At 54.8% G+C, this 24,141-nt stretch overlaps 1 protein-coding gene across 1 annotated transcript; it reads left to right on the top strand.

Moving 5' to 3' along the window:
- Positions 1-99: 99 nt before the first annotated feature.
- Positions 100-23,238, top strand: Mall (mal, T cell differentiation protein like). The gene is made up of 4 exons (XM_077791982.1): positions 100-352; positions 18,673-18,840; positions 20,422-20,544; positions 22,422-23,238. Exons 1-4 carry the CDS (start codon positions 245-247, stop codon positions 22,482-22,484), a joined length of 462 nt encoding a protein of 153 aa, XP_077648108.1. The 5' UTR covers positions 100-244; the 3' UTR covers positions 22,485-23,238.
- The last annotated feature ends 903 nt before the right edge of the window (positions 23,239-24,141 follow it).

Genomic DNA, 24,141 nt, shown 5'->3' with positions numbered 1-24,141 from the left:
GTTCCTGGGGCCTGACCGTCTGCGAAGACCCGGTCCCCGCCCCGCGCCGCCCCGCCCCGCCGCGCCCCGCAGTGCGCTGTGGTCCCCAGGGCTGCTGGCTTCGCGAGTGGAAGGACCTGCTCGGCGGGAACGGTTTTTTCCTCCCGGGCGACGTCGTCCGATGGGTGTGTCGGCAGGAGGTGATATTTGAAGGCTGCGGGCTGGAGCAGCGCCACGGAGCAGGGGCGCCAACAGCGGGGACAGGATGGCAGCGAGGGACCCGCCGCCCCCCACCAGCTACGCGCCGCCCGACGTGCCCCAGGGGGTCGCGCTGTTCCTCACCATCCCCTACGCCTTCTTCCTGCCAGAGCTGGTGAGTGCCACCGCTACCTGCGGGAGGCGATGGGAGGTCGCCCGGGGACCGGACCTGGCGGGGACCGGGACCTGGCGGCGCCGCGGTGGTCACCGTCTCCGCACCCGCCGAGCGTCAGGCGCCTGGCAGGCTGTGTCCCCTGGGCTTGGACGGCCTGGCGGGGATCCCTCCCTCCGTAGGGAAACCCGCACGGGAGAGACAAGCGGTCACTTGGTGGCTGGACGCTTGCGTCCCCACCTAGGCTAGCGGAGACCTCTGGACCTGTTGCCAGTGGGCTTTTCCCATGTGATTCCTTTTCCCCACTCGGGTGCTTTTCTGAAGCTCAGAAAGCGGGCAGGGAGCTGCTCCAGGCTCCCAGGGGCCTCCAGTATCTTCCCGGCTGTCAATCAGCCGCCTTGAACTTTGATTTATGTGGCCCCGCACAGGAGGCTGGGGACAAATCCACCATAAAACAGTCTCCAGATGCCCTGGGTACACGGGGATCTGATGGTGACACAGCACTGGCACTCAGACCTGTGCACAGCTTCCCCAGAGACCCCTGTCCCCGAAGTGGCTGCTGTCCCCTCTCACTGAGGGGTGCTGGAGCCTGGCCAACAATCCAGGGCCAAGGGGCGCTGCGTTTCTGGATCCTTCTGAAGCTCCCCGTGTGTGTGTGGGGGGGGGGCGGGGGGCGCGGTATTTTCTTTCCTACTTAGAAGGTAGCCAAGATGGAAAGTGGACTCACCCACAGAGATTGGACCTGACCGGTCGTCCCTTGCCCCCTCCCCATGCACCAGGAGGGTTGGGCGGACGAGTACACTTCAGGCAAACTGGTTAAAGGGCGGCCATCCACGTCCTGATGCCAGGCTGGGCAGGTCAGCATGGGGGGGACTCTAGCTGAAACCCCACCCAAGGGTAGGTTCCTGCCAAGCCCGCCACCCCCAGGCATGAATGTGGGCATCTGGCCAGACTGATGACATCTTAGTGCTCGTATGAATTTTGTGGCCAAGGCCTGGGTGTGTCCCTCACCTTGGGACATGGGCTGCCAGGATTGTGGTGGCTTCACCACTTTTTATTGAGCGCAGGCCTTTTGCCAATCAGTCACTGTAGACACTGGTGGCCGGACCACTGCCTGCCAGCAGTCTGTCGGGCCCTTCTGCTGCGGAGGGATTCAGGGGCTTTCCTCTCTGCAGCCAGGCTGTCTGTCCTGGCCAGCTCAGGGCGGGGCCCAGGCCTGTCCCTGGGAGTTGGACCTCAGAGGAGTGGCTGGATTTTCAGACTGGGAGGAGGGACAGAGAAGCTCCAGTGGCCAGGAGGGAAGAGCCCAGGAGGCTGGGCGGATGCAGCTTCTGAGTCAGGAAAGTACCCGGGGCTGACCACGTGCCCCCATGGCCGTTCCTGCAGTGGCACCTGAGGAACGAGGCTCCTGCAGAGGGTTCCACGTGCCCTCCGCCCAGCCTCCTCTGGGTCCTGACTCCCTGGTGCGGCTCTAATGGTCAGGAACTTGACATGGATACCGTGTTCTATTCAGAGTTCGTTCACGTCCCCCACCGACGTCCTCCTTCTGGTGCAGGGTCCAGGTCAGGGTCTCACATGGCATTGAGCTGTCCTGTCTCCTGTGCCCTTTGACCTGGATGGCTCCTAGCTCTGCCCTGATTCTCTGGAAGGAGTGATGATGAGGCACATGGTGCGTGTGTTCACACGCAGACACAGATGCATGTTAAATGGGGTGTTCTCTACTATTGTTCTGCTCCTTAAATGAGCGTGCCTCACATGGAATTAGAGCAGGGTGTGCCTTGAACTCCGGGAAGGGATGAAGAGGGAGGGCAGACTCAGCCCAGCCCAAGTCCTCTCTGGCTTGGTGGCCTGGTGGTGTCGCCTGCTGCTGTGTGACAGCACCAGGCTTCGGGGTGTGTCCAGTTCGGTCTCAGGGCTTAAGTCCTCACGGACAGGTATATGTCTTTCTCAAGATATGAGTCCAGAGAGTGGGGTGTAAAACTGGGGCTCAGGCCAGCAAAGGCTCACAGAGAAAGGGAAATCCAGTAACTGGGATCCCAGTGTCGTCTGAGGTGGGGACAGCCCAGGGAGGACATGGCGTGGGTGGTGTCTGCAGTCACCCTTCCCTCCAGCCTGTCCACAGAGCAGCACTGTGAACCCAAGAGCAGCCTGTCCTGAGGGCCTGCCCAGGGGCACACGGAGCCCGGATGGTGCCCACCAGCACCGTCCCATGGGAGCTCAGATGAGGCTCCCACTGGCTTTCCTAGGGCCACATGTCACCCTGGCTGGGCAGGGGCAGCCTCTGGCCTTCTGTGGTTCTTAAGGATGACATTCTAGGATGACCCAGGTTCCAAAGGGGCTCTGCAGTTCCCACCTCTGGTCCCCTGCCACCTGCTCCTACCGATCTCTGTCTAAGAAGGTTTGTTTTCAAGTCTTGGACATTAAAGCTCACATTTTAACACTTCTAATGCCTCAATATAGAGTCAGAGGAAGTTGCCGGAATGGGGCAGGGGCGATGGTCACGTCTCTCTTGATTAGAACCCAGGGTCAAAACCAGGGAGCTGGCCTTGGTAAGGCAGATCTCGACCTCTGTGTCTCACGGGCAGTGAGTCACAGAATCCAAATGAGGACCAAGGTCAAGGACAGTCCCCTCACCATAGCCAGACTCCATCCATCCCACCCTCCCTCACCCCGCCCTGAATGCACCCCAGGAAACCACCACTCTATCACTATGATTTTGTGATTTCAGAAAAGTTGTAGAAATAAACAGGATCACACAGTGTGTGGCCTTTTGAGACCAGCTCCTTCGCTCAGCACTGTCCCTCGATGCCCACCCAGGACACGGTGTGTCCTCTCCTGCTCTCCTTCCCCTCCCATGTTGGGGACTGGCTGAGTCTGTTTAACCAGCCACCGCTGGGAAACAGCAAAGCTCTTCAGAACGTTCGTGTACAGACTTTTGTGTGGATCTAATTTCCATCTCTCTGGGGAAAATGCCCAGAGCAAATGAGCAAATGCATCCTGTAAGTCACCAAGGGTCTCCTGAGATGAACTGCCACTCAAGCACCAGGCTCCGCCCCTGGGGGGACACAAGAACAAGAAGCTAAAGGGGGGAAAGGTGGGCCTTGGGCCCTGTCTTTACAGAGTGGAGCAAGCGACACTGCAGGGTGGACTAGTAAGGGACAGTTGTGGGTTTTGTCGGTGGTGATGCTAGGGACTGCACATACGTTGCTTTACCACTGAGCTACATCCCTCGTCTTTTAAATTTTTTTAACTTTTAGACAGGATCTTGCTAAGTTGCTGAGACTGGCCTTGAACTTGTGATCCTCCTGCCTCAGCCTCCCACACCTCTGGGATGACAGGCATGCACCACTGTGACCTGGCTCTGCTGGGTTTTTATTGAGAAACTGAGGAGCTTTTTTCCAGGGTGGTTGGAAAATAGCTTTTGCATTTTCCATTCCCACCAGCCAGGCATGTGCCTGTGTCCCACTGACATTTGTGTTCTACCCGGTGTGCTGTGGAATTTGGCCTTCTCATTTGAAACTGAGAATTTGGCAACAATCTCAGAGGGTGAGGAAGCTCTGACATGATGAATTTAAAGATAAGAATGCACATCCCGTCCGGGCTTCCCTCTGTCCCCTGGGTGGGTGGGGGTACCAGCTGCTGCCAGCACTGTGCTGCCCAGGCTGGTGACATTCAGCTGACCTCGCTCCTCAGAGCCAGCTCTGTGTAGTGGCTGGGCCACCAGGCAGTGGCCTGCGGGGTAGGTGCTGGCTCCAGAGCTCTTCAAAGGCTGGAAAGTAGAAGCTGAGAGCATCCGGGGGTGGCTCCCACCAGGGGTGCTTTATGGATAAGAGTCCAGCGAAGTCTCATCACTTTAACCCTGACTCTAGCTGACTTAATGAGACTTTTGCCTAATTAAAAGGAAACAGGAAGGAGAGTCCAGAGATGCGGCCAGTTCAAAGGGGAGACGTGTGAATGTTGCTGTTAGATCTCTCTGTTTCCACTTCTCCACTCGCCCGCAGACCATCAGAGGGAAATGCTAAGGTGCTCTTAGAAGTTCTTTCCAGACTCCTCCAGCTTGGGAAGTTCATCCTTATGTCTTACTCAAATCCCCAGGATGGGAAGTTCATCTATTCTTACCTAAGTCTCCAGTGTCACCTTAGTTTCCACCTCCTGCTTCCTCTGCTCTGTGTGTGTGAGCCTGTCTGACAATCACTGCAGCCTGGCATGGGGCCAGGTGCTCCCCCTGGGAGCACCTCCAAGGCCCACTCTGCAAGGACTGAAAGTGATGGGGTGGGGTAGAGGAAGCATGAGGCCCCCCAGGCCCCGTCCCCTCCCTGGGACACATCCTGAGACGCTGAGTGTCCTGGGAGGGAAGTCCGCTCCCGTTGCCCTCCACCTGTCAGTCCACCTAGGCTCCTGGGGCTGCTGGGATTGCTCAGGGCGCCGGCCGCATCCCACCTGCACCCCCCGCCCTACGACCCTGCGGCACCCCCCGCCCGTCCTGTCCTGCAGGACCTGGGAAGCAGCGCCTTCCGGGCCAGGGTACCTGTGAGCCCCACCAGATCGGTGCCCAAGGACGTCCCTGGAAGCAGGTGACAGGGAAGGGAGGACAGAGAGGAAGGGATGTTACCAGGGCCCAGAGGAGCGTGGGGCAGGAGGACACTGGACAAGGTGGGGCAGGGGCTGTGGGAGCCTCCCCAAAGCCCCCTGGGCCACCCTGGCTCCCTGCACCACGCCCAGCCCTACTGGAAGACCCCCAGGGCATCTGGGGTCAGTAAAATGGAGTCACTCCTGAGGGGGTCCAGGCCTGGCTCCGCTTCTTGGATGCCATGAGACCCTGGACAGGTCAGTTAATGCTCTGGAGCCTCACTTTCCACGATGGGAGGAGTGACGTTAAGAGAAACAGTGGTCTCCCAAGTCAGCTGCACGGGTTTATAGGAAGGGTCAACCTCACCAGTAAGGGCCCCAGAACAGTGGCCCCCGTGACTGAATTGTCATTGGTCACAGGACCTCTATTAGGAAGAGTGGGTCTCTGGGCAGCAAATGCCTCTGGTAAGTCACCAAGGGTCTCCTGAGATGAACTGCCACTCACACACCAGGCTCCACCCCTGGGGGACACAAGAACCAGAAGATAAGGGGGGAAAGGTGGGCCATGGACCCTGTCATTACAGAGTGGAGCGACTGACAACCTGAGAGTCCCCAAGACAGGGCCGGGCTGAAGGAAGGGGACAGCCATGCGGCCCAGAGGCTCCAGGGCCAGAGCATGGTCAGGGCACCCCTGAGAGGGGAAGGGGCTGGGATTGAGGGGAACATTGGCTTGTTCAGACCTGGACCAGAGGGAACAAGCCTGAGTGTGGGTGTCAGGAAAGAGGCGCTGTCCCCTTGACCCCAATATCACACTCCTGTATTTACTGAGCACTTGCTCTCTGCCGGGCACTGGGCATCTGGCAGCCCAGACCGGCCCTGCCTGGTGGAGTTCAGAGCCTGATGGGAGAGACAGTGAGGAGCCAGGCAGACTGACTAGTGGTGCTGTGACCATGGTGCGGCAGGGACCCTGAAAGGTGCTTCGCGCAGAAGGGATTCAATACGGGGAATTGTTGGGAGCCATTGAGAGGCTCAGAGAGCAGAAAGGGTAATGAGCACATGAAGTGGCCACCGTCCACCCCCAGTTAGGGCAACAAAAGGGACACCGTGGCTGGTGCTTAAACCACTCAGAAGCCTTGCCTGGCTGCGTTCGGGTCGCTGGGGAGGGGGCCGTGAGGCAGTGGTCAGCCCAGGGAGGGGACACAGGGATCTGCTGCTGGAGAGACAGCGATGCACCGGGAAGGGCAGTGGGAAGGCCTCTCTGCTCCCAGCCAGCTCCCTCCAGCCTCCCCCTAGGCCCTGACGAGGCCCCAGCTGTGCGGGGAGCTGCTCACAGGGGCTTGAATCCTGCACCCACCCCAGCCCCTCCGCCCAGGGCTGCACTTCCGGGCCTGTGCTGGCCCTGACTGTCCACCCCATCCCGAGCAGTCCACCCTCTCTGCTCAGCAGACAGACAACCAGCCGCACTGCAGGAAGGCCAGCCTGCCTGGACAACGGCACTAGACAGCAGGCTTGCAGGGAGTCACTCCTCGCAGGGGTGCTCCTCAGAGGGGCTGCATTCTGACCCGCTGGACCCCAGGGGCTCCCCGATGAGGAGTGTCCGCTCTCTGGACAGGCGCTGCTTCTTTCCAGCATTCCCAGCGGCTGTCCCTGCAGAGTGTCCCCCAGGGACGGGCAGATCTGTGGGACCCAGGAGATACCTGGGCCTGGGGCTGCGGTGTCTTCTGACCTACCTCAGGGCCACCTCGGCCCACCGTGGCTGGTTCTCTGAGCCTCGCTTTCTCCTCCACCGGTCACAGCCCCTGGGCCTCCCGTCCGGGTGCTCTCTGTCCTGGTGTTGCGTGTGGCTCTCTCTGACAGTGCGTTTCTGGGCCAAGGTGGCATCCCAGGATGATGAAGGGCACGGGGAGGGATGGGGAAGAGGGAGGTAGGAAAGTCCTCCCGGGGAAACCCAGCTGCCCTCTCCAGGGAACAGGCCTCCGACTGGGAGATGATGGAGCAGGACGTGGTGGGCATGTCCCCCTCGGTCCAGGCTCCTAGCAGAATCTCAGACCATGGCTGGGCCACGGTGGTGTCAGAAGGTGTCAAAAGGTTCCACTGCGCAGAGCTGGCTCAGGAAGGTGAGGCTGCTGACAGCTGGCGGGGGTGTCCACACCTGCTGTCCACCTCCTTTCTCAGGCATATGGGGTTGTCCTGTTCTGTGCCGGGCTCTCTGCCCAACGCTGGGGACCCAAGACCTCAGGGTGCGGTCCTGCCTCTAGGAGCTCAGGGGTCCTGGCGGGACGCAGCAAAGTCACCATGAAAGTGGAAAGACACCCTAAGGACGGTCACTTGGCAGTCAGGAGTGGCTTCTGGACGAGGTGACGTTGGTCTGGTCCGGTCCTCCAGGGCCTGGTGAGGCTGGGACTCGGGAGCTGGTCCCTAAGGAAGAGCAGAAACACAGTCCGGGTCACACTGTCTGTGGGATCCTGGAGGAAGAAGGGCTCCTCTGGGACCCCAGGGACAGGTGAAGGGGCGTGCAGTTAATCAGTGTGCAAGGGTCGTGGGGAGGTGGGGAGTCCTGTCCATGAGCGGGGGGGGGGTCTTTATTTCTAACTTTCCTAAAATCTACAAGAACAGAAGTTTTTTTAATTCCCCCAAAGCGTTTTTTTTTTTCTTTTCTTTTTTTTTTTTTTAAGAGTCAAAACTGAAAAGCCCTTTAGACTCTGGTTAGTTAAGAATGTTTTTATTATTCTATTTTATGTCACACTATAAATCTGTGCTATTTGGTCAGTGAACCTGGGCCCCGGCGGCTGAATGGAGGGTGCGGCCGAGGCAGGAAGCCGCAGGAGGAGGGAGGAAGCCGGTCACTCGGGGAAGGTCCTCGAGCTTCCTGGGCACAGGGCCAGCCAGCCTGGGAGCACTCCTGGGCCTCAGTGATTCGTCCTTCCTAGATCCATGGCCCCAGAGCTCGGGCCAGAGCTATTGTTCCCGGAGCCAGCGGGATAGGACTCAGCCCTCTCGGGAGCCTGGGCAAACGGGGCTGGCAACTTCCTGCCAACCTGGAAGCCAAAGGAACTTCTCCCCCGCGACTCAGGACAGAGTGACTCAGTGTTTGGAAGTGTCCCGGCCCCAATTATGGAGCATGGAACTTCCATAAAAGGCTGCTTGTCTTGGGGTCCTCTTGGGGTTCTGGCCTGAGGCCTTTGGGGCAGACCCAGGACAGTTTCCTCCCCTGTGCCAAGGAGGGACGGGACCTGCATCCTGGGCTGTGAACAGCGCTGGGTCTTTGTGTGCCCACAGGGGGCCTGCGGTGATCAGGGTCCGCCCAGGAGCACCCAGCCCCCTTGGGTGGGACTGCTCCGCCTGGCTGGGTGCTTGCCCCTTGGAGCTGGAGCCTGCTCTGAATTCCAGTCCCCAGAAGGGGCTTCTGCAGCAGCAGCCACTGTGGTGGCCTGCCGGGGTGGGCCCTTACCCAGGGGGTCATGCAGGCCAGGCCCGGCGATCTACCGAAAGAAATACCCCTTTATCACAGGTGTTGTGTGTGCACGTGTGTGTGCATATGTGTATGTGCGTGCGTGTGCATGTGTGTGTGAGTGTGCGTGTGTGTGCGTGTGTTCACAAAAGACTCAGGAAATGGCACTTCCCTTCCCATGGACAACACCTCCTGTATTTTCACTCTGGTCAGTTTCATCTCTTGTTAGTGACCCACTAATAGACAAGTCGTGACCCTCAGATGAGTCTCGTGCACTGGTTGGCAGCCCCAGGGTGGGGGCTACTGGCAGAGGTTCAGGGAGCCCAGAGTTGCCCCAGCTCTTCCCTGGGCAGGCGGCTGGGCTGGAGGGTGGGGCTCTGGTCCGCGTTTGGCCTGGGAGTCCTGGTCACCAGGGAAGTGACCTCAGAGGGGGCCAGGGGCGTGGATGACGTGGGCAACCTCCCACTGGGGGTGGTCCTCAGCGTCCTCTGGCTGGGCCGTTGCTGGCTGAGTCCGGCTTTAACACAGGAGAATGGACTGAGGTCCCGGGAAGTCTGGAGCTCAGTGGGCGGATTCTTCACAGGCCAGAGGCCATTGGCCACTGGCCCGTCCTCCCCAGTCCATGGCTCCAGCCTTCACCCACACACAGCAATGGCCAGGGCAAGAAAGGTGACCACGGGCCCGGTGTCCCCTTAGGAACAGGTAACCTTACCTGGGAGTCCCCTGTGGACTTCCCTTGGCATCTTGTTGGCCAGGACTAAGTCACACAATGTCCCCAGCCAGAGGCTGCGCTGAGCCTTGCTGGAAAGAGACCTCTATGCCCCCTCCCTGCCCACGCTTGCCACCAATAAGCCCAGGTGGGGACTTAACAAGTGGCTGGCTGCCACGTCCCCTGTCACAGGAACACTGGCCACCAACTCACCCTGCACGTGGACCCCACGTGGTGAAAGTCTCATCACTGGAGACAGTAGCTTGGACGTTGACAGTAAGGGGGACTTGTCACCCCTGCAGCCTGTTTTCGAAGCCACACACTTGCTGACTGTATTTGTTACCCTCAGGTTAAGACTGGCCCTCTACAGCCATTCAAGGACCCGCAGAGCCGTGAGATGTGAGTTCCCCACGAGCCATGTGCACACTGAGGGCTGGCTGTGCGCTCCCGGCTGAGATCCACCCCACAGGGTCCTCCCTGGTCTCAGTGCCCACTCTGCAAACGCACATCCTCTTCTCTGTCCTATTACTACTCCGCTGTTCTTGGTTTTGTGCCTTGGAGGGGTTTTGCTGCTTAAGATGCACCCAGTGTAGTGCCAAAGCACCTCTCGTGTCCCTAAGGCAAGAAGGCTGGCATGTCAGAAATGCACGTGGTAAGACTCGTTCAGTCCACGTTATGCAGCGTGGCCACGTGCTCAGTGCTATAACCCAACAGGGCATATTACGTAAAGTGCCTCTAACCAGAACCAAGGTTATAGAATAATTAGGTGGCAGGAAAGTGGGACCAGAGGCTCCCAGGGACCGGTTACTGTTTCCCCCGGAGCAAGTGTTCAGTCTCTGCAAACCCAGTGTCCACAGGGACTTTAAAGAACAGAACTGCTGCCAACAAGAGCCAGCAGTTAAACCGTCCAGTAAGATAGGAAGATGTAAAAAGTAGAATAAACAATGTATGTGCTCCATGATTTACAGTTTTATTAAAATAATGTCTGTCTCAGGACTGCGCCTGGCACAGTGGAAACTCTCTTTGCTGTTGACATTATTTCTACAGTCAATTTAAAGTCTAGTTAAAGAATAATTCTGGCCACTAAAGTGCTCAGAGTCAGGGGAGCATTTTGATTGGACAGCGCAAACTCCCCAGAGTCCACTCCAGCCCCATGGCTACTGCAGGGGCACATCTGTTCGAAGGAGCTGTCACTCTCCAGTGACATGGGAACAGTCCACAACGGGCTTGTCTTGGTTTTCCCTTTTAAAAGGTGTGCATCAAACTATATATATTTGCACACCTGTGTTCATAGCAGCACTGTTCTCACTAGCCAGTAGTGCGCAGAGGAGTGGATAAGCACAGGTTCTGCAGCTGCCTCTGGGCTCACCACAGGGCCATGCCCTGAAAACCCCACTGTAAGTTGAAACAGTGGAGTCAAAAACATACTGGAGCCACGCGGAGTGGCGCAGTGACTGGGGAGGCTGAGGTAGGATGATAGCAAGTTTGAGGCCAGCCTCAGCAATTTAGCAAGGCCCTAAGCAACTTAGTGAGACCCTGTATCAAAATAAAAAGTAAAAAGGCCTGGGAATGTGGCTCAGTGGTTAAACACCTCTGGGTTCAACCCCTGGTACAGGAAAGAAGGAAGGAAGGAAGGGAGGGAGGGAGGGAGGGAGGGAGGAAGGAAAGAAAGAAACTGGATATACCTAACTGCCCCTCATCGTGACTCAGCCACCCAGCACACTGCAGAGTATCAGTGTTTTCCTCTGATCTGGGGCTGACTGGGACTACAGTTCAGGCCACTGCCCGGCATCAAGGGAGAATATCACACCACACAGCACTAGCCCAGGAAAAATTCGAAGTGCAAACATGGAAGTGCAAATTCTACAGAATTTGCTCACAAATATGAAAATCTGTAAGTTGCACCATTGTGAGTTGGAGAACATCTAGAAAACACGCACACATGCACACACACACAAGGGAATATTATTCAGCCTTAAAAAGGAAGTTCTGACACGTGCTCCAACATGGACGATCTTGAAGACATCATGCTGGGTGAAATCCAGCAGCAGCCAAAGTTGCAGAGGCAGAAAGTAGAGTGCTGGTGTTGAGTGTCCAGGGGAGGGGAGGGAGTTTGTATCCAGGGGAACAGAGTTTCTTTTTTGCAAAACGGAGGCACTCGGGGCTGGACAGAGCAAGATGCCTCCGAACTGAGCGTTTACAAAATGGCTAAGATGGGGAATTTCATTATGGGGACACGATTTTTAAAAGAAGGGCAGGTGTACAATAGTCGAAGCACCTTATCTGCCTGCACCTGAATGCCTGACATCCTTCATCTTGACACTCCACAAAGCCACAGAGAACCTTGCGGAAGCTGGGGTTCCCTCTGTGTAAAATGCTGACCACTCCCTTGGGGAGCCCTTTCCTCCGGGGAGGTAGGGGTCTCAGGGGCCTGTTGACTTCAAGGGCCTCACCTGTCTTTTTTTTTTTTGGGGGGGGGGGAGGAGGGTTACTAGGGATTGAGCCCAGGGGCTCTTGACCACTGAGCCACATCCCCAGCCCTTTTTGTATTTTACTTAGAGACAGGGTCTCACTGAGTTGCTTAGCAGCCTTGCCATTGCTGAGGCTGGCTTTGAACTCCCGATCCTCCCCCCTCAGCCTCCTGAGCTGCGGGGATTATAGGCGTGCGCCACCGCCGGGCTCCTCACCTGTCTGGAGTTGACTTTTCCCTCCAGCCTGAGGTTACCGAGGCTCAGCCTGGAGCTGGGGTCAGCTGCTACCAGCGAAGGGAAGGAGAGGGGAGTGGCAAGACCCTGAGGAGACACCTCCGCCCGTGATGCAGAAAAACCGGCCGGGTCCCCACCTGCTCCTCCGCTTGCTTCTGCCCCACCCTGAAGCCACGCCCCCCGCCACAGCTGGAGTCCCCGCCGGGCAGGTCTGAGACTACAGCGTCCTTCCCACCCCCTGGCCCTCCCCTGGGACCTTCACCCAGCTAGCGTCCTCTGGACCCTCTCAGGGTGTGAAATGCCACCCCCCAGCAGCCTGGCCAGTGCAGACCCCCCGCTGCTCAGGTGGCTGCGGCTACTCTGCCCCGTGGGCAGATCCCTTCTCCCTCAGGTGCATCTCTTCCCGTTCCAAGTCTTTAGTGAGCTTGCATCGTCCAGCCCGGTTTCCTCTTTCTGGGTCTCAGTCCAGAAATATTCTGTGCGTCCCAAACAAATTTGCATGGACACAAATGCACGCGCGCACACGCACACGCACGCTCTTTTCTTCTGCGTGAATCCCAGTGCACCGGGTATGCTGGCCTCTGCCTTTGAGAACTTCTGGACTTGTTCAGGTTGGGGATTCAGAGAGCCTGCCTACGCTTTCTGAAGGCTGTGGGTGTTCTGCCATGTAGACATAACTGAGCTGACCAGTCCCATTATGATAACCTGTGGAGGTCATCATTTCCTTGCTCTCCTGCAGCCTCCAAGACGGCAAGGACCACGGTGTGGTGTGTCTGTTCACATGCATCACTTGCAGGGCAGATACCAAAAGGCCAAGTTACTGAAGGGACCAGTAGGTGCCGACTTAATGTTTTGATCATTATTACTGGGGAGGGGGAGAGCGAGCATTCGCAGTGGACATCACCCTTCCTGACCTAGTAGTGGCAGGACTTCAATTGCATGGATGTCGGGAGTCTATGAGTTCTCAAATTCAGAGGCAAAAATCATGTCTGTGTGCAGGTGTGTTTTCTGGGTGGCTAACGTGTTCCTCAGCTCCTCCGGAGGGTCTGTGCCCCCTTAATACTGACTCATCCGTCCTGCGATTTGTCTCCCAGCCTTCCTTCCAGAAGTGAACTTCTCACCCTCTAGGGAGACTGGCTTGCACATTCCCTTCTCTGGAACTTTCTCACAGGACATCCCTCCTGTCCTCTGTGCCATTTCAGATGATTCCGGCTGCCACAGCCAACAGTCATTACCCGACACTCAGATGAGAATTGTCACAGAGAGCCAGGTGGGGCGGGAGCCCACAGATCCCTTTGGCCTTTTGATGGTCACAGAGGCACAGATCTGTCAAGTAACCTGTGCAGCAGGCAGAGCTGGAACTCCAAGAAAGAAGGGAGGGCGTGGGTGGGCGAGCGTCAGAGTGGGCGGAGGTGCCAGCAGAGGAACAGACTTGGGGCTTTGGGATAGGCTGCACCTTCTTGGGGAGTGGTCAAGGGTGCAGCCTCTCTTACCAGTTCCCACAGTCTCCTGGGGCTTCTTGAGGTCCCCAGAGAATTCTGGGGAGTAGCAGGACTCACGGTGCTGCCCTGAATACCTTCTCAGGTGTCCACAGGATTCTCTTGTTTTTCCGTGCTGGGGATGGAACCCAGGGTCTCGCACATGCTAGGCCAGGACTCCACCACCAGCTTCCCGGCCAGCCCCCACATATTTTAGAAACACCTTGCCTCTGTGCCATGCTTTTTTTTGATTTCTTTATTAAGCAGCTTTTAAAACAATAAACATCCTCCAAAAGTGACCAAAGAAAGTGTGTTAGGTATCATCTGAACATCATGGATTTCAGCCTAGGTGATCATTCCAGTCCATTGTAGCTGCTGTCCCTATTTGAAGTTCAAATTGTCCCCTCCTTAGCCAGCAGGAGTCTGCTGAGTCCTTCTGATCTGACCCCAGGAGCCTGTGGGGTCTTACTGTGTGATACGTGGCCAGGTTCAACCCCCACCCAGACCTGCAACCAGCCCCTTCTCCGGCTGGATGTCATTACCCCAAATCTTGTATTCTTTAACCAGATTTCTAAACATGAGGGAGCTGTTCTCCATGAATAAGCGATCAGATCTGTGACTGCGCTCGCTCGTACCCCAATGATCCTTTCAGACCTCAGGTTAGACTTTCAGCAAGTGAACTCACAAGTGAGCTTTATAAGAAAAAGCCCCAGCCAAGGCTGAACTTGAAACACAAGTGTTGACAGACGTCTAACTGTGATGAAATAGTCCTCCACTTCAAGGGCCAGCCCCCAACCACCGAAAAAAATCTCCTGCTCTTGGGAAATACACAATGAAGACTTAAATGGAAGGGCCATCGAGGCTTCCAGGAAGATTTGGAAAGTTAAATATGAGTTTCTTTAAAAAAAAAAGTATAAACAAATATTCTGAGTTCTCAACCAATAGAACTTGAAGCAGAAATGAGCCAACAAATTCCACTGGGTTTAATTCACCTGGAGTCGCTCCCTGGCCCTAGTCCAGGCCACAGTTTAGAAGGTAGAGGGGCGTGGAAATGAAAAGCAATAGCATTTCTCTGATTCCACTGATTACACAACAGCAGAGCCACTTCAAAAGATTCCCACACATTTTGAGTGGGTTTCCAAATGTTTGGGGGGCTTTGGCTTGTGTAAGAGTAAAAAGTGGGACCTGGGATCCCCCAAACACAGCAGGGACCCAGAGTGGGGAGGCCAGGGTGGGCCCTCTTGTGCTGCAGATGGGAGATTCCCACCAAGGCCTTTAATTCTCCCAGTAGGGCAACCTGGAGCACATCCTAGGAATGTCCAGGCCCTGTCCTTGAGGTGTGGGATCTGGCTTGGGGACACAAGTATCCTCCCCCATATCCAGCTTCTGCACATACCCTTCCCTCTCCTCCTCAAAACTAGTGAGGATTAGGCTGGCCAAGGCAGCCTCTGATGGCTGGAGAGGGTCGGGGACCCCTTCTCAGGCCCTGACAGGGACAGAGGAACTGAGCCATCCAGGCCGACTCCCAAGCCTGGCACAGGTGAGTTGGTGGTCAGCAGTGGAAGGGGTCTGTGGTCTCTCTAAGGAAATTAGAGTGGGCAGGCCTTTCATCACCTGTGAAGTGCCTGGGGACTCAGAGGTGGTCTTGAAGTTACTACAGACTCATGCCAAGGGGGGCACGTCAGCACCCCTCACCCCACGACTCTGCAGGCCCTGTGCTGGGCACCAGGTAGACATCTGTGAATGATAGCGACCCTTCTCTGCTGGTCCCATGTGAGTCTAAAATCCTACAAGTCCTGGTGCAGCCACTGGTCCTACAAGTCCTAGGTGGCATTCCCTCTAATTGCCACCATGGCTGGGTGTTGGCCATGGAAGCCACATTCTTGCACCACACTTGGCAGGTGGCCTAAAGCTGACTCCTAGCACCTCCCTGCAGTACCAGCTTCAGCAGCACCTGTCACAGGGAGCCACGTGGGAGAGCCCAGTTCAGGGGAGCTAAAGAACAGAGCTCCCATCCCTCAAGACCCCCTGTTAAGGACAAGTCAGCCCACCCAGCCGCAGGCAGGCCCAATCCCTGCTCCCATTTTCCAAAATTCATCTGGAGATTGACTATTAGGGCCTAGGGGAACTTGCCCATAGAACGGGCATTTTAAGGGATGGCCAGGATTCTGGAGCTGTTTCCCAGCCCTATTAGAGCGGTACGAGTACTCCTTGCATAGAGATCCCCGCCTGTGTCCACTTCTTATTCTATACTTACTTCTTACTTCCCCTTCCTGTTCTCTCCTTAAAGCCTATAAATTCTCTATAATTGCAAAAGTGTCTTTCCTGCTAAGACAATGGCAGGGGGAGGATAGGGTGACATATCTGGAGCTATCCATTGGTTAGTTGTAAGTTAAGAACTGCTAGTCCAGAAATCCAGGGGTGTTATGAAAAGCAGAGCCTGAAGGTTTGTGTCTTTCCGTTGAGCTAGACAAAATGCGTGAAATTGTTTTGCCCAGAATTTCTCTAAGAGTATTATTCAGAACTGGGTGACTGCCACAGACATGAACCGCCAATCAGAATTCACTAAATATAGGGGCAGACAAGTGTAGAGTAATGAAAATCAATGGAAGCCAAGACTGCAGAATCCAGCTACCAAGGACAAGGTGATTAAATGTTTGTATATTGAATGTAAAATTAATATTAAGCAGGAGTAGTACAAAGATATTCCTATCTCAACACACTGTATCTCTAGTGCATGAACTGCAGAACACCAGCCAGGGAGAAGACCCCAAAAGTGGCCAGATGCCAATGACAGATACCTACAAAGAGCAACAGTTCATCCGAGCTGTCCTCTTGACCCCAACAATGGAAGCCAGGAAACAATAGGATTATATGGGAAAGTGTAGAACATGGTGGGCATAAGAGAGGAGATAATTTTCAGGGGAAAATTAAGGCTATTTTACAACTAATCAAACTGAGGATTAACAAGTTACTTTCACTAAAGAGACCACTAACATGTATTTGACAAAGAAAGAAAATGATCCTAGGAGAAAAGGTTGAGTGCAAGAATATCTCCATGACCCAAAGTAGGGAGGAATTTCTGAAACTTGTGGCAGAGCATGATCTATAAAGGAAAAGATTGACATATTCAATTGCATTGAAATGAAGGGCTTAGTTCACCAAAAGTCATCATAAAATATATGAGATACGTGCTAGCAAACTTTATCTGAAACATATATAATAATCAATAATACCTACACTACTGGGAAGAGTTCCTGTAAGGTAAAAAAAAATTATGACCAATAGAATCAATTAAAAATTTTCAGAAGAGGAAATATAAATGGCCAACAAATACATAAACATACACTCTACCTCACTGATAATCATTAACATTAAAACCTAAAGAGACACATTAAAAGCTCCAAGAAATCTGACAAACTGAAACAACAAAAACAATCTTTGAACTAATAAGTAAGCTTAGCAAGTTGCAGGAGATAATGTCATTGTGCTAAAAATCAATTGTATTTCTCTCTAGTCAAATAATTTTAAAAAGTAAAAGTACTTACAAGAGCCCCCCCCAATAAAATAATTAGGCATAAATAATAACAAAATGTGTAGCAACTATATGCTAAAAGCTGCAAAACATTATGAAAGAAGTCAAAGAACATATTCATAATAGGAGAGACATACCATGTTCATGGATTGGAAGACGAGACCTAGTAAAAGATGTCAGTTCTCTGCAAACTCATCTAGGGATTTAACAATAAAAATCTCATCAGAGAGATACTAAAAAGATACTAAAAGATACTAAAAAGCTGGTTCTAAAATTTATGTGAACTCAGGAACAGAACTAGGGAAGGAGATGAGCTGTCTCCTGAGAAATTCTCCTGAGAATCACATGCACTCACAACTCTTCAGATTATTGCAGCTTTATAGAAAGTTTTAAAATCTGGACATGTGATTCTTCCAAACCACGTATTCGAGAGTCACCTTTGAGTCCCTTCCCTTCCTTTCTGCCATCATCACACATTTCCAGTGATCTCACAGTCGACGGGCTCTTATCTTTTTCAAAAACATTTTATGGCTTTATTAAAGCTGAGTGCTGTGTGCCCACGATGAGCTGTAATAAATAGCCATCTTCTCCAGGAGCCTCTGTTCCTTCATGCTAAATCCTGTTATTCTCTCTCCCAGATGAGTCATGCTAAGTGGGTTCTGAAGGAATTTGGGAGTGGCATGAGTTCAGACTTTGTACCTGTTGGATTTGAGGAGTTTGAGGGGCAGGTCCAGGCTTGGGGTAGGGCAAGCAAGGTACAGGGTGCAAACTTTAATGGACATTCTCAAGAGTAGGCAAGTGCAGAGTCAGCCCTGCAGAGGGACTTCCACATAGAGACATCTGATGGGCAGGTGCCTGCCTGGGGCTGAAGGCCACAGGGAGAAGTGGGCAGAGGTGAGATGATGAGATCACCAGCCAGTGTGGTGTTTAAAAGTACAGATTTCACAGGACCAAGATCAGGACATGGGAGGAGGCTGCAGGGACATCCTAAGCAGGGGAAGGGGAAGGGCTGAGAAAGCAGGAAACAAAGGGCAACGGAACCTCGGGTCTGGTTGACCTTCTCCCCCAGGCCTCTAGCTGGACACTGAGTTCCTACCCTGGCTACCAACACAGGGGCCAGCCCAGCCTAAAAGCAAACAAAAGCTGAGCCCAGAGAGGACAGGGAGAGGTAAAGGCACCAAATCTACTCAAGGCACATCAAATCTCAGGGCAGAGCATAGAGGCTGTCAAACTGGAACCCTATCACCCAACTGGGTGGGTCTCAGGGCATCAGCTGCTATGACCTAGGGCTTCAAACCATGTGCCCTTAGGGTCAGGCAGGCATTCAGTGGGGGGCAGGAGCCATGGAAGGAGAGGGCTATGCCACCTTGTAGGTGAGCAACAGGGTGAGTCCAGAAGACGGCATGGGGTTGGTGGGGAGGGGGGTGTGGTCCACTAGGGACTTCAGGACCTTTCTAAAGAGACAATCACAACACATTCTCGCCTGAGAAATGGGTATGCTGTGGCCAAAACCATGTATTTCTCAAGAAATATCCAAAATCTAGATTTTTTTTCATGTGAAAAATCTTGTTTGAATGTTGGCAACATATTCAGAATATTTTAAAACTGAACATGCCAATACCGCTTGAGCTCAAAAGGTACAGCCGGACTTGATGGGAAGGCTTCCTTTTGAACTTCCGGGTCAGCCCCTTGAATTTTCTAACAGGATCCAACTTGACCATGGCTCAGAAAGGCCACCTTTCCTCCCTGTTCCCTCCTGGGTCCTTCCAGCTTCAATGGAGCTTTTGACCAGAGACAGGAGAAAAGAGACGCCCTCTGAAGGCACATGTCACCCCACACGGTGCGACGTCCCTCACGTCATGCTTTTCTCTTACAGGCATTTGGGTGCTGGGTCTGGATCCTGGTAGCGGCCACCCACGTAGCCAACCCGCTGCTTCATGGATGGGTGCTGTACGTCTCCCTGACCTCCTTTCTCATCACCCTGATGTTCCTGCTGTCTTACTTGTTTGGATTTTACAAAAAATTTGAGTCCTGGAGAGTGCTGGTAAGGATCAGGGCTGGCGCCCTGGACTGGTGTCCTGGGAGCTGTGGGCACAACGGGCCCTTCTGGCTGGGGAGGGAGAACCAGAGAGCTGGGATCCGAGGCCCTGCCTGGGCTGGACCCTTCTTGAGCTAAGGCTGGTGCTTTTAGTGTATGAATTATGAAGCCAGACCTCTGCAAGAGTAGACCTCTCCTGTCTTCCCTCCGCCACTTTCCCTGCTAGCATTGTCTGCACCTCCTGGATTAAGACTATCTGGGAGCTGGGTGCAGCCGTGCAGCCTGCCTCAGGCTACTCGGAGGATGGCTTGAGTCCAGGGCTTCAGGCCAGCTTGGGCAGCAGTGAGAGGCTCTGCCTCTTCATAAACAAATCCACAAAACAGAAGCAATATTCCGATGTGTTTTTCCTCAATTTGACTCATGGTAAAATAAATCATGGCAGCAGTGTTGAATAAAATGCTAGTAGGGAAAAAATAGCTTGTCACACTCACTGATCAGCTCATCCTCTCATGTGCCACATGGATTTGTGCAAAATGGACATGCATTTGAATCACACTGAGCAAGCAGCATGGGGTGGATGCTTGCATTTGATACAGCATCGTTGATTTTTCACGTTGCCCCATTATCTTGTTAACCATTTGGAAGTGCTGTGTGTTGAGCAGCTGAAAACAGACAAAAGAACAGAGAATTACATTGGGACCCTCACAGCCCAGATTCCAGAATTACCAAGATTTCACCACGTTGGCTTTGTTCAGACTTTTTATTTTTTTCCCTGCAGAATTTTAAAGCAATTTCAGCCTAACTGTCATGCTATTCCACACATGTCTGGATCCCCCAAAACATACACAGACTTTCTCACACCAAGTCAACAACAACTCGGTGTATTAAGACCAAGGTCACCTTCAGATCTCCCAGTTATTTCTGGAATGTCTTTTTGCACTTGGCTGGTTTGAGCTGGATCCTCCCAAGGGGCCTTGTGTGCCTTGGTTGTTAAGTTTCTTGGGTGTTTTCGATCTAGACTGACTAAATCTGGCCCTGCCCGAGACCTCTAGGAGAGAGGAGGTCCACTGTCCTCCACAGGGCACCCTATTTTGGATCTGTGTGTGTGCTTCTCCTGGTGTGATCTGACTTTCTGCTCTCTTCACTGAGTTGACTGTAGGCTGGAAGTTGGCACGGAGGGCTTTGACAGGTGGGCAATGATCCCTCTGTGCCCAGCACAGTGCCAGTGGTTCAAAGCCGGGAGTTAACCAGCCTCCATTCAGACATGGCCTTAACCTTGAGCTTCCATCTCCTTAAAATGAGACCAACACTGAGAGCAGGCGAGCCTCCCTAGTGGTTGGCAATGTTGGCGAGAAACACCCCGGTGCCGAGCAGGCCCGGGCGAGCGCCCGTGGGCCTGGGACCTGCACTGCTGTCACTGCTCCACCGTTATTTGCTACATAAATATCTTATTAGACACTCTGCAGAGAAGCAGCAGGAGTTGGGGGGGGGACCTCACCCCTTTCCTCACTCTTCCCTGCTGTGTCACAAGAGAGGAAGGTGCCTGCCCAAATGACGGTGGCGGTGGCCTCTGCTCTGCGTTTCCAGGACAGCCTGTACCACGGGACCACGGGCATCCTGTACATGAGCGCTGCTGTCCTGCAGGCGCATGCCACCATCGTTTCTGAGCGCCCGGACCTGAAAAACTACTTCATCAACGCCACCGCCTCGGTGAGTGGGCGGGGCCAGCCGGGCGGGGCAGGACGGCCACCGCGGGAGGGCAGTTTTCTTTTTTGGTACTGGGATTGAACTCGGGGTGAGTGACCACTGAGTCACGTCTCCAGCCCTTTTAATTTTTTATTTTGAGACTTGGTCTCGCTGAGTTGCTTAGGGCCCACAGGTTGCTGGGGCTGGCTTTGAACTTGTGGACCTCCTGCCTCAGGCTCCTGAGCCGCTGGGTTGAGAGGCATGTGCCACCGCACCCAAATGGAGGGCATTTTTGCGTGAGGTTTCAATCTGCCCCACGTATGTCAGACAACCCTGAGCTCTCCAGCTGCAGGAGGGGTGTGTGTGTGTGTGTGTGTGTGTGTGTGTGTGTATGTGTGTGTGTGTGTGTGTGTGTGTGTGAGAGAGAGAGAGAGAGAGAGAGAGAGAGAGAGAGAGAGAGAACACGCATGCCCAGGCTCCAGGCCTTCTCTGGCTTCTGTCCATCCTGGTCAGCCTCACTCGCTGCCTGTCCTATCCACCACAATATGCAGAATTTATTTTCCCAAAGTGCAGATTGAATAGTCTCTCCCCCCTGAACACCCCTCCATGCCCCCCCCCATTGCTCTGAAATGAAGCCAGAGTCCCTGGCACAGCTAAGTTGTCCCCATGTCCGTTTGTTTCAGTAACCAAAGTCCATGGGGTGGCATTGTTGACCGACCAAAGCCCAGGCCAGGTGGTCCCACCAAACTTGGGGGATCTGGCGCTGGGGGCCTCCCTGGTCCCAGGCACCTCAACTCCCCTTTCTCTGTGGAATGGTGCCCCCGTGTGGCAGGAGCGCACAATGACATCCCTTGTCCCTGAGGGAACTTCCAAGGTGGAGCCAGTGCTGCTGGACCCTGTCCAGGGGTGAAAGGCGAAGGAGAACTGAGTCCGCCTGGCAGCTCCCTGGATCACAGGCTATGCCAGGAGGAAGGGCACATCTGGGGTGCTGTCCCAGTGCCTGTGTGTCCTGCCTGCTTTCCGCTTCTTGCTGCTACAGTGTAAGCTCTGGGCGGCAGGAGCCCTCTGGCGTCCTGTTCACTGTGACAGCCAGAGTGGTGCCCCACGTAGAGCAGGTGCTCCAGAGACTGCTGAATGCGCGAGTGAGGACAGCCGGGCATGAGGGACGAGGCCAGTGCCCGGCGGTCTTGGCGATGATCTCTGCCTGAGAGGGGAGCAGAGCCGCTGTGGTTCCAAGCAGGGTCTGAAGCTGTCGCGATTCCCTGTTGTGGCGGATTATCAGGGAGCAGAGTAACTGGAGTCAAGTTGAGGCGTGAGGAATCCTCGAGAGGGATGATGAGGCTGAGACAGGAGCCGGTGCCAAGAGCCAGCCAGGCAGGGAGACCTGCAGACTCTGCCCTGGCTTTGGCCGTGGTGGTGGCCAGGAAGTTGGAGGGTCACAGGTTCGTGGCACAGGTCACCACACCAGGTGAGAGTCGGGGGCCGACTGAGCTGGTGGAAATGCCAGCAGTTCAGGCTGGGCCATTAAGAGCTGGGGCACCGAGACATTCAGAGCAGTTGTGGGCCATCAAGTGTGAATGTGGAGGCCACAGGGCCCACAGGTGCAGGGCTGCAGAGGGCCAGGAGACAGTGCCCAGGGCCACAGTTGAGCGGGAGGAGAGCCAGCTGGATGGCCAGGTGTCGAGGACCCTCCTGAGGGTGGAGATGGAGCCGGCACTGCTCAGAGCAGGACACCAGGAGAGTGTGGCCTGAGGGAGGCCCAGGGACGGAGAGTCTCCAGGATCCAGCTAGCTGGCCGGGGTGGCTGCTCCCGGGTGGGAGGTCACTGAGGAGGGTCAGGGCTTGGGGCCTCCTGGGCGCTGGCACTGGCCCTCTAACGGCCTGGTCCTGGCCCTCTGCAGTTCTTCGCCTTCATCACCACGCTGCTGTACATCCTCCACGCCTTCAGCATCTATTACCACTAGGGCGCCGGCCCCAGCGCAGGATTCAGCTTCGCCATCTGGACGAGACACAAGTTCCCCGGAAGCCAAGGTGGAATTGTCACGCCGTGTCCCCTGCGGGATGAGGAGGCCCACTTTGGCATGTGTCTGGATGCCGTCCCTCCCTGAGCAACATGAGAAAGCTGTTTCCTTTTTCCTGGGAAAGTAACTGTCTTTGGAATGATCTGACCTTGAACCCAGCCCTTCTGGACAATGAACACGGACGCCCTCACCCTTGAGAGGCCCCCTCTGGGGGGGCGGGGCCTGCAGCACCCCCAGATATGCAACCTGGAAGGCCCTGGCATTCCTGGGCCATGTTCCAAGGAAAGCTGGCCGTGTGCACACGGAAAGGTCAAACCAAGGTGCTTCAGAGCAAATGCTTTTCTAAAGGGAGCTGTGCTCCGGGGGTGTTTCTCCCCCGGAGGGGCTGCCCTCCTCCCGGATCCAGGCAGGATGTCCGCACAGCCCAGTAACTGCCCACTGTCGCTTTGAAACGAATAAATTATTCTGTGAATGGGTCTTGTCCTGACAGGTCTGGGGCTTGACATCGTGCCTCAGTCCTTCCACTCCTGGGTGGGCGTGGTCTTCAGGATCCACAGAGAAGAAAACCCCATCTCTGTCTCCTGGTCACTTTGCCATTGCCCTGGTGTCTGGAAAAGCCACCACAGATCTCTCACTTTGTTGGCAGGCAGCTGTCTGGGATGGTCACTGCTCACTATGTGCAGAGTGGCCATGTGCAAATAAAAACCTTTTGTTCAGTTAATTTGGATGAAGTTGGTGTGTTCCTCCTGCGGGCAGCTGGCCCCAGCTGTCTTTTCTTGGGTCCACTGGAAATTTTCACCAAAACCGCTCCTTAGGGGGTTTAAGTCTTGCCCTCCAAGTCATCCCCTCACTCAACAGGTGGGAGACGGGGAGCATCAGCGGTTTCTCCTTCTCCCAAGCTGAGCTGCTGGATTGGCACCCAGTCTGATGACCCTCCCCTTGTTCCCCTCCCCCCCACCTCTCTGTCCCTCTTCCAGTCATTTCTGATGCTGCCTATTCCCCCATCCAGGCCTGATTCATGACACAGCACCTGCCCATCACTTCCTAGCAGCTCAGGGATGAGAGGGTGTGTGTGCATGATGTTTCCATGGAGATGCTGGACCACTCCATGCTGAAATTCAGCTACCAGGAACTTTCACTGACTGAGTGGACCCTGGCTGCACTGTGTGGGGGCTCTTCTCTGTGCACAGTGCAGGATGGGATTGTAAATTCCTCTGTCTCCCATGGGGGCATGTGTGTGATCAGAGTCACTGACTAAATACCTGGGGCGAGTCCAGGCCCCACCTAGATGCCTTTCATTCTAACTCACCTGCCAGGGGCGTCCAGGAAGCGCGCTGATTTCTGCACCCACAGCTAGAGTCTGCGTTCCCTAGAGGGCCACTCAGCACTGTCCTGGCCCCTCAACCAGCTCCCTGACTCTGCCTGCCTTTCTGAGTCCCATTGACTCAAGACCATGCATTGTACTGGGCTCCGGAGCCTGGGGCTGCATTTCCCTGGGATGGAGCCAGGTGGGGCATCTCTAGCCCTCCACCCACCTCTGCCCTGCCTTGGCTGCCATACCCCAGCGCCCCCCAGGGCCATCCCTACTCCCTCATCCTCC

This window comes from Urocitellus parryii, chromosome 12 (assembly GCF_045843805.1).
Source record: "Urocitellus parryii isolate mUroPar1 chromosome 12, mUroPar1.hap1, whole genome shotgun sequence".
Classification (NCBI taxonomy): domain Eukaryota; kingdom Metazoa; phylum Chordata; class Mammalia; order Rodentia; family Sciuridae; genus Urocitellus; species Urocitellus parryii.
Note: the sequence above shows the minus strand (reverse complement) of the source record. Positions and strands in the feature narration are given on the sequence as shown.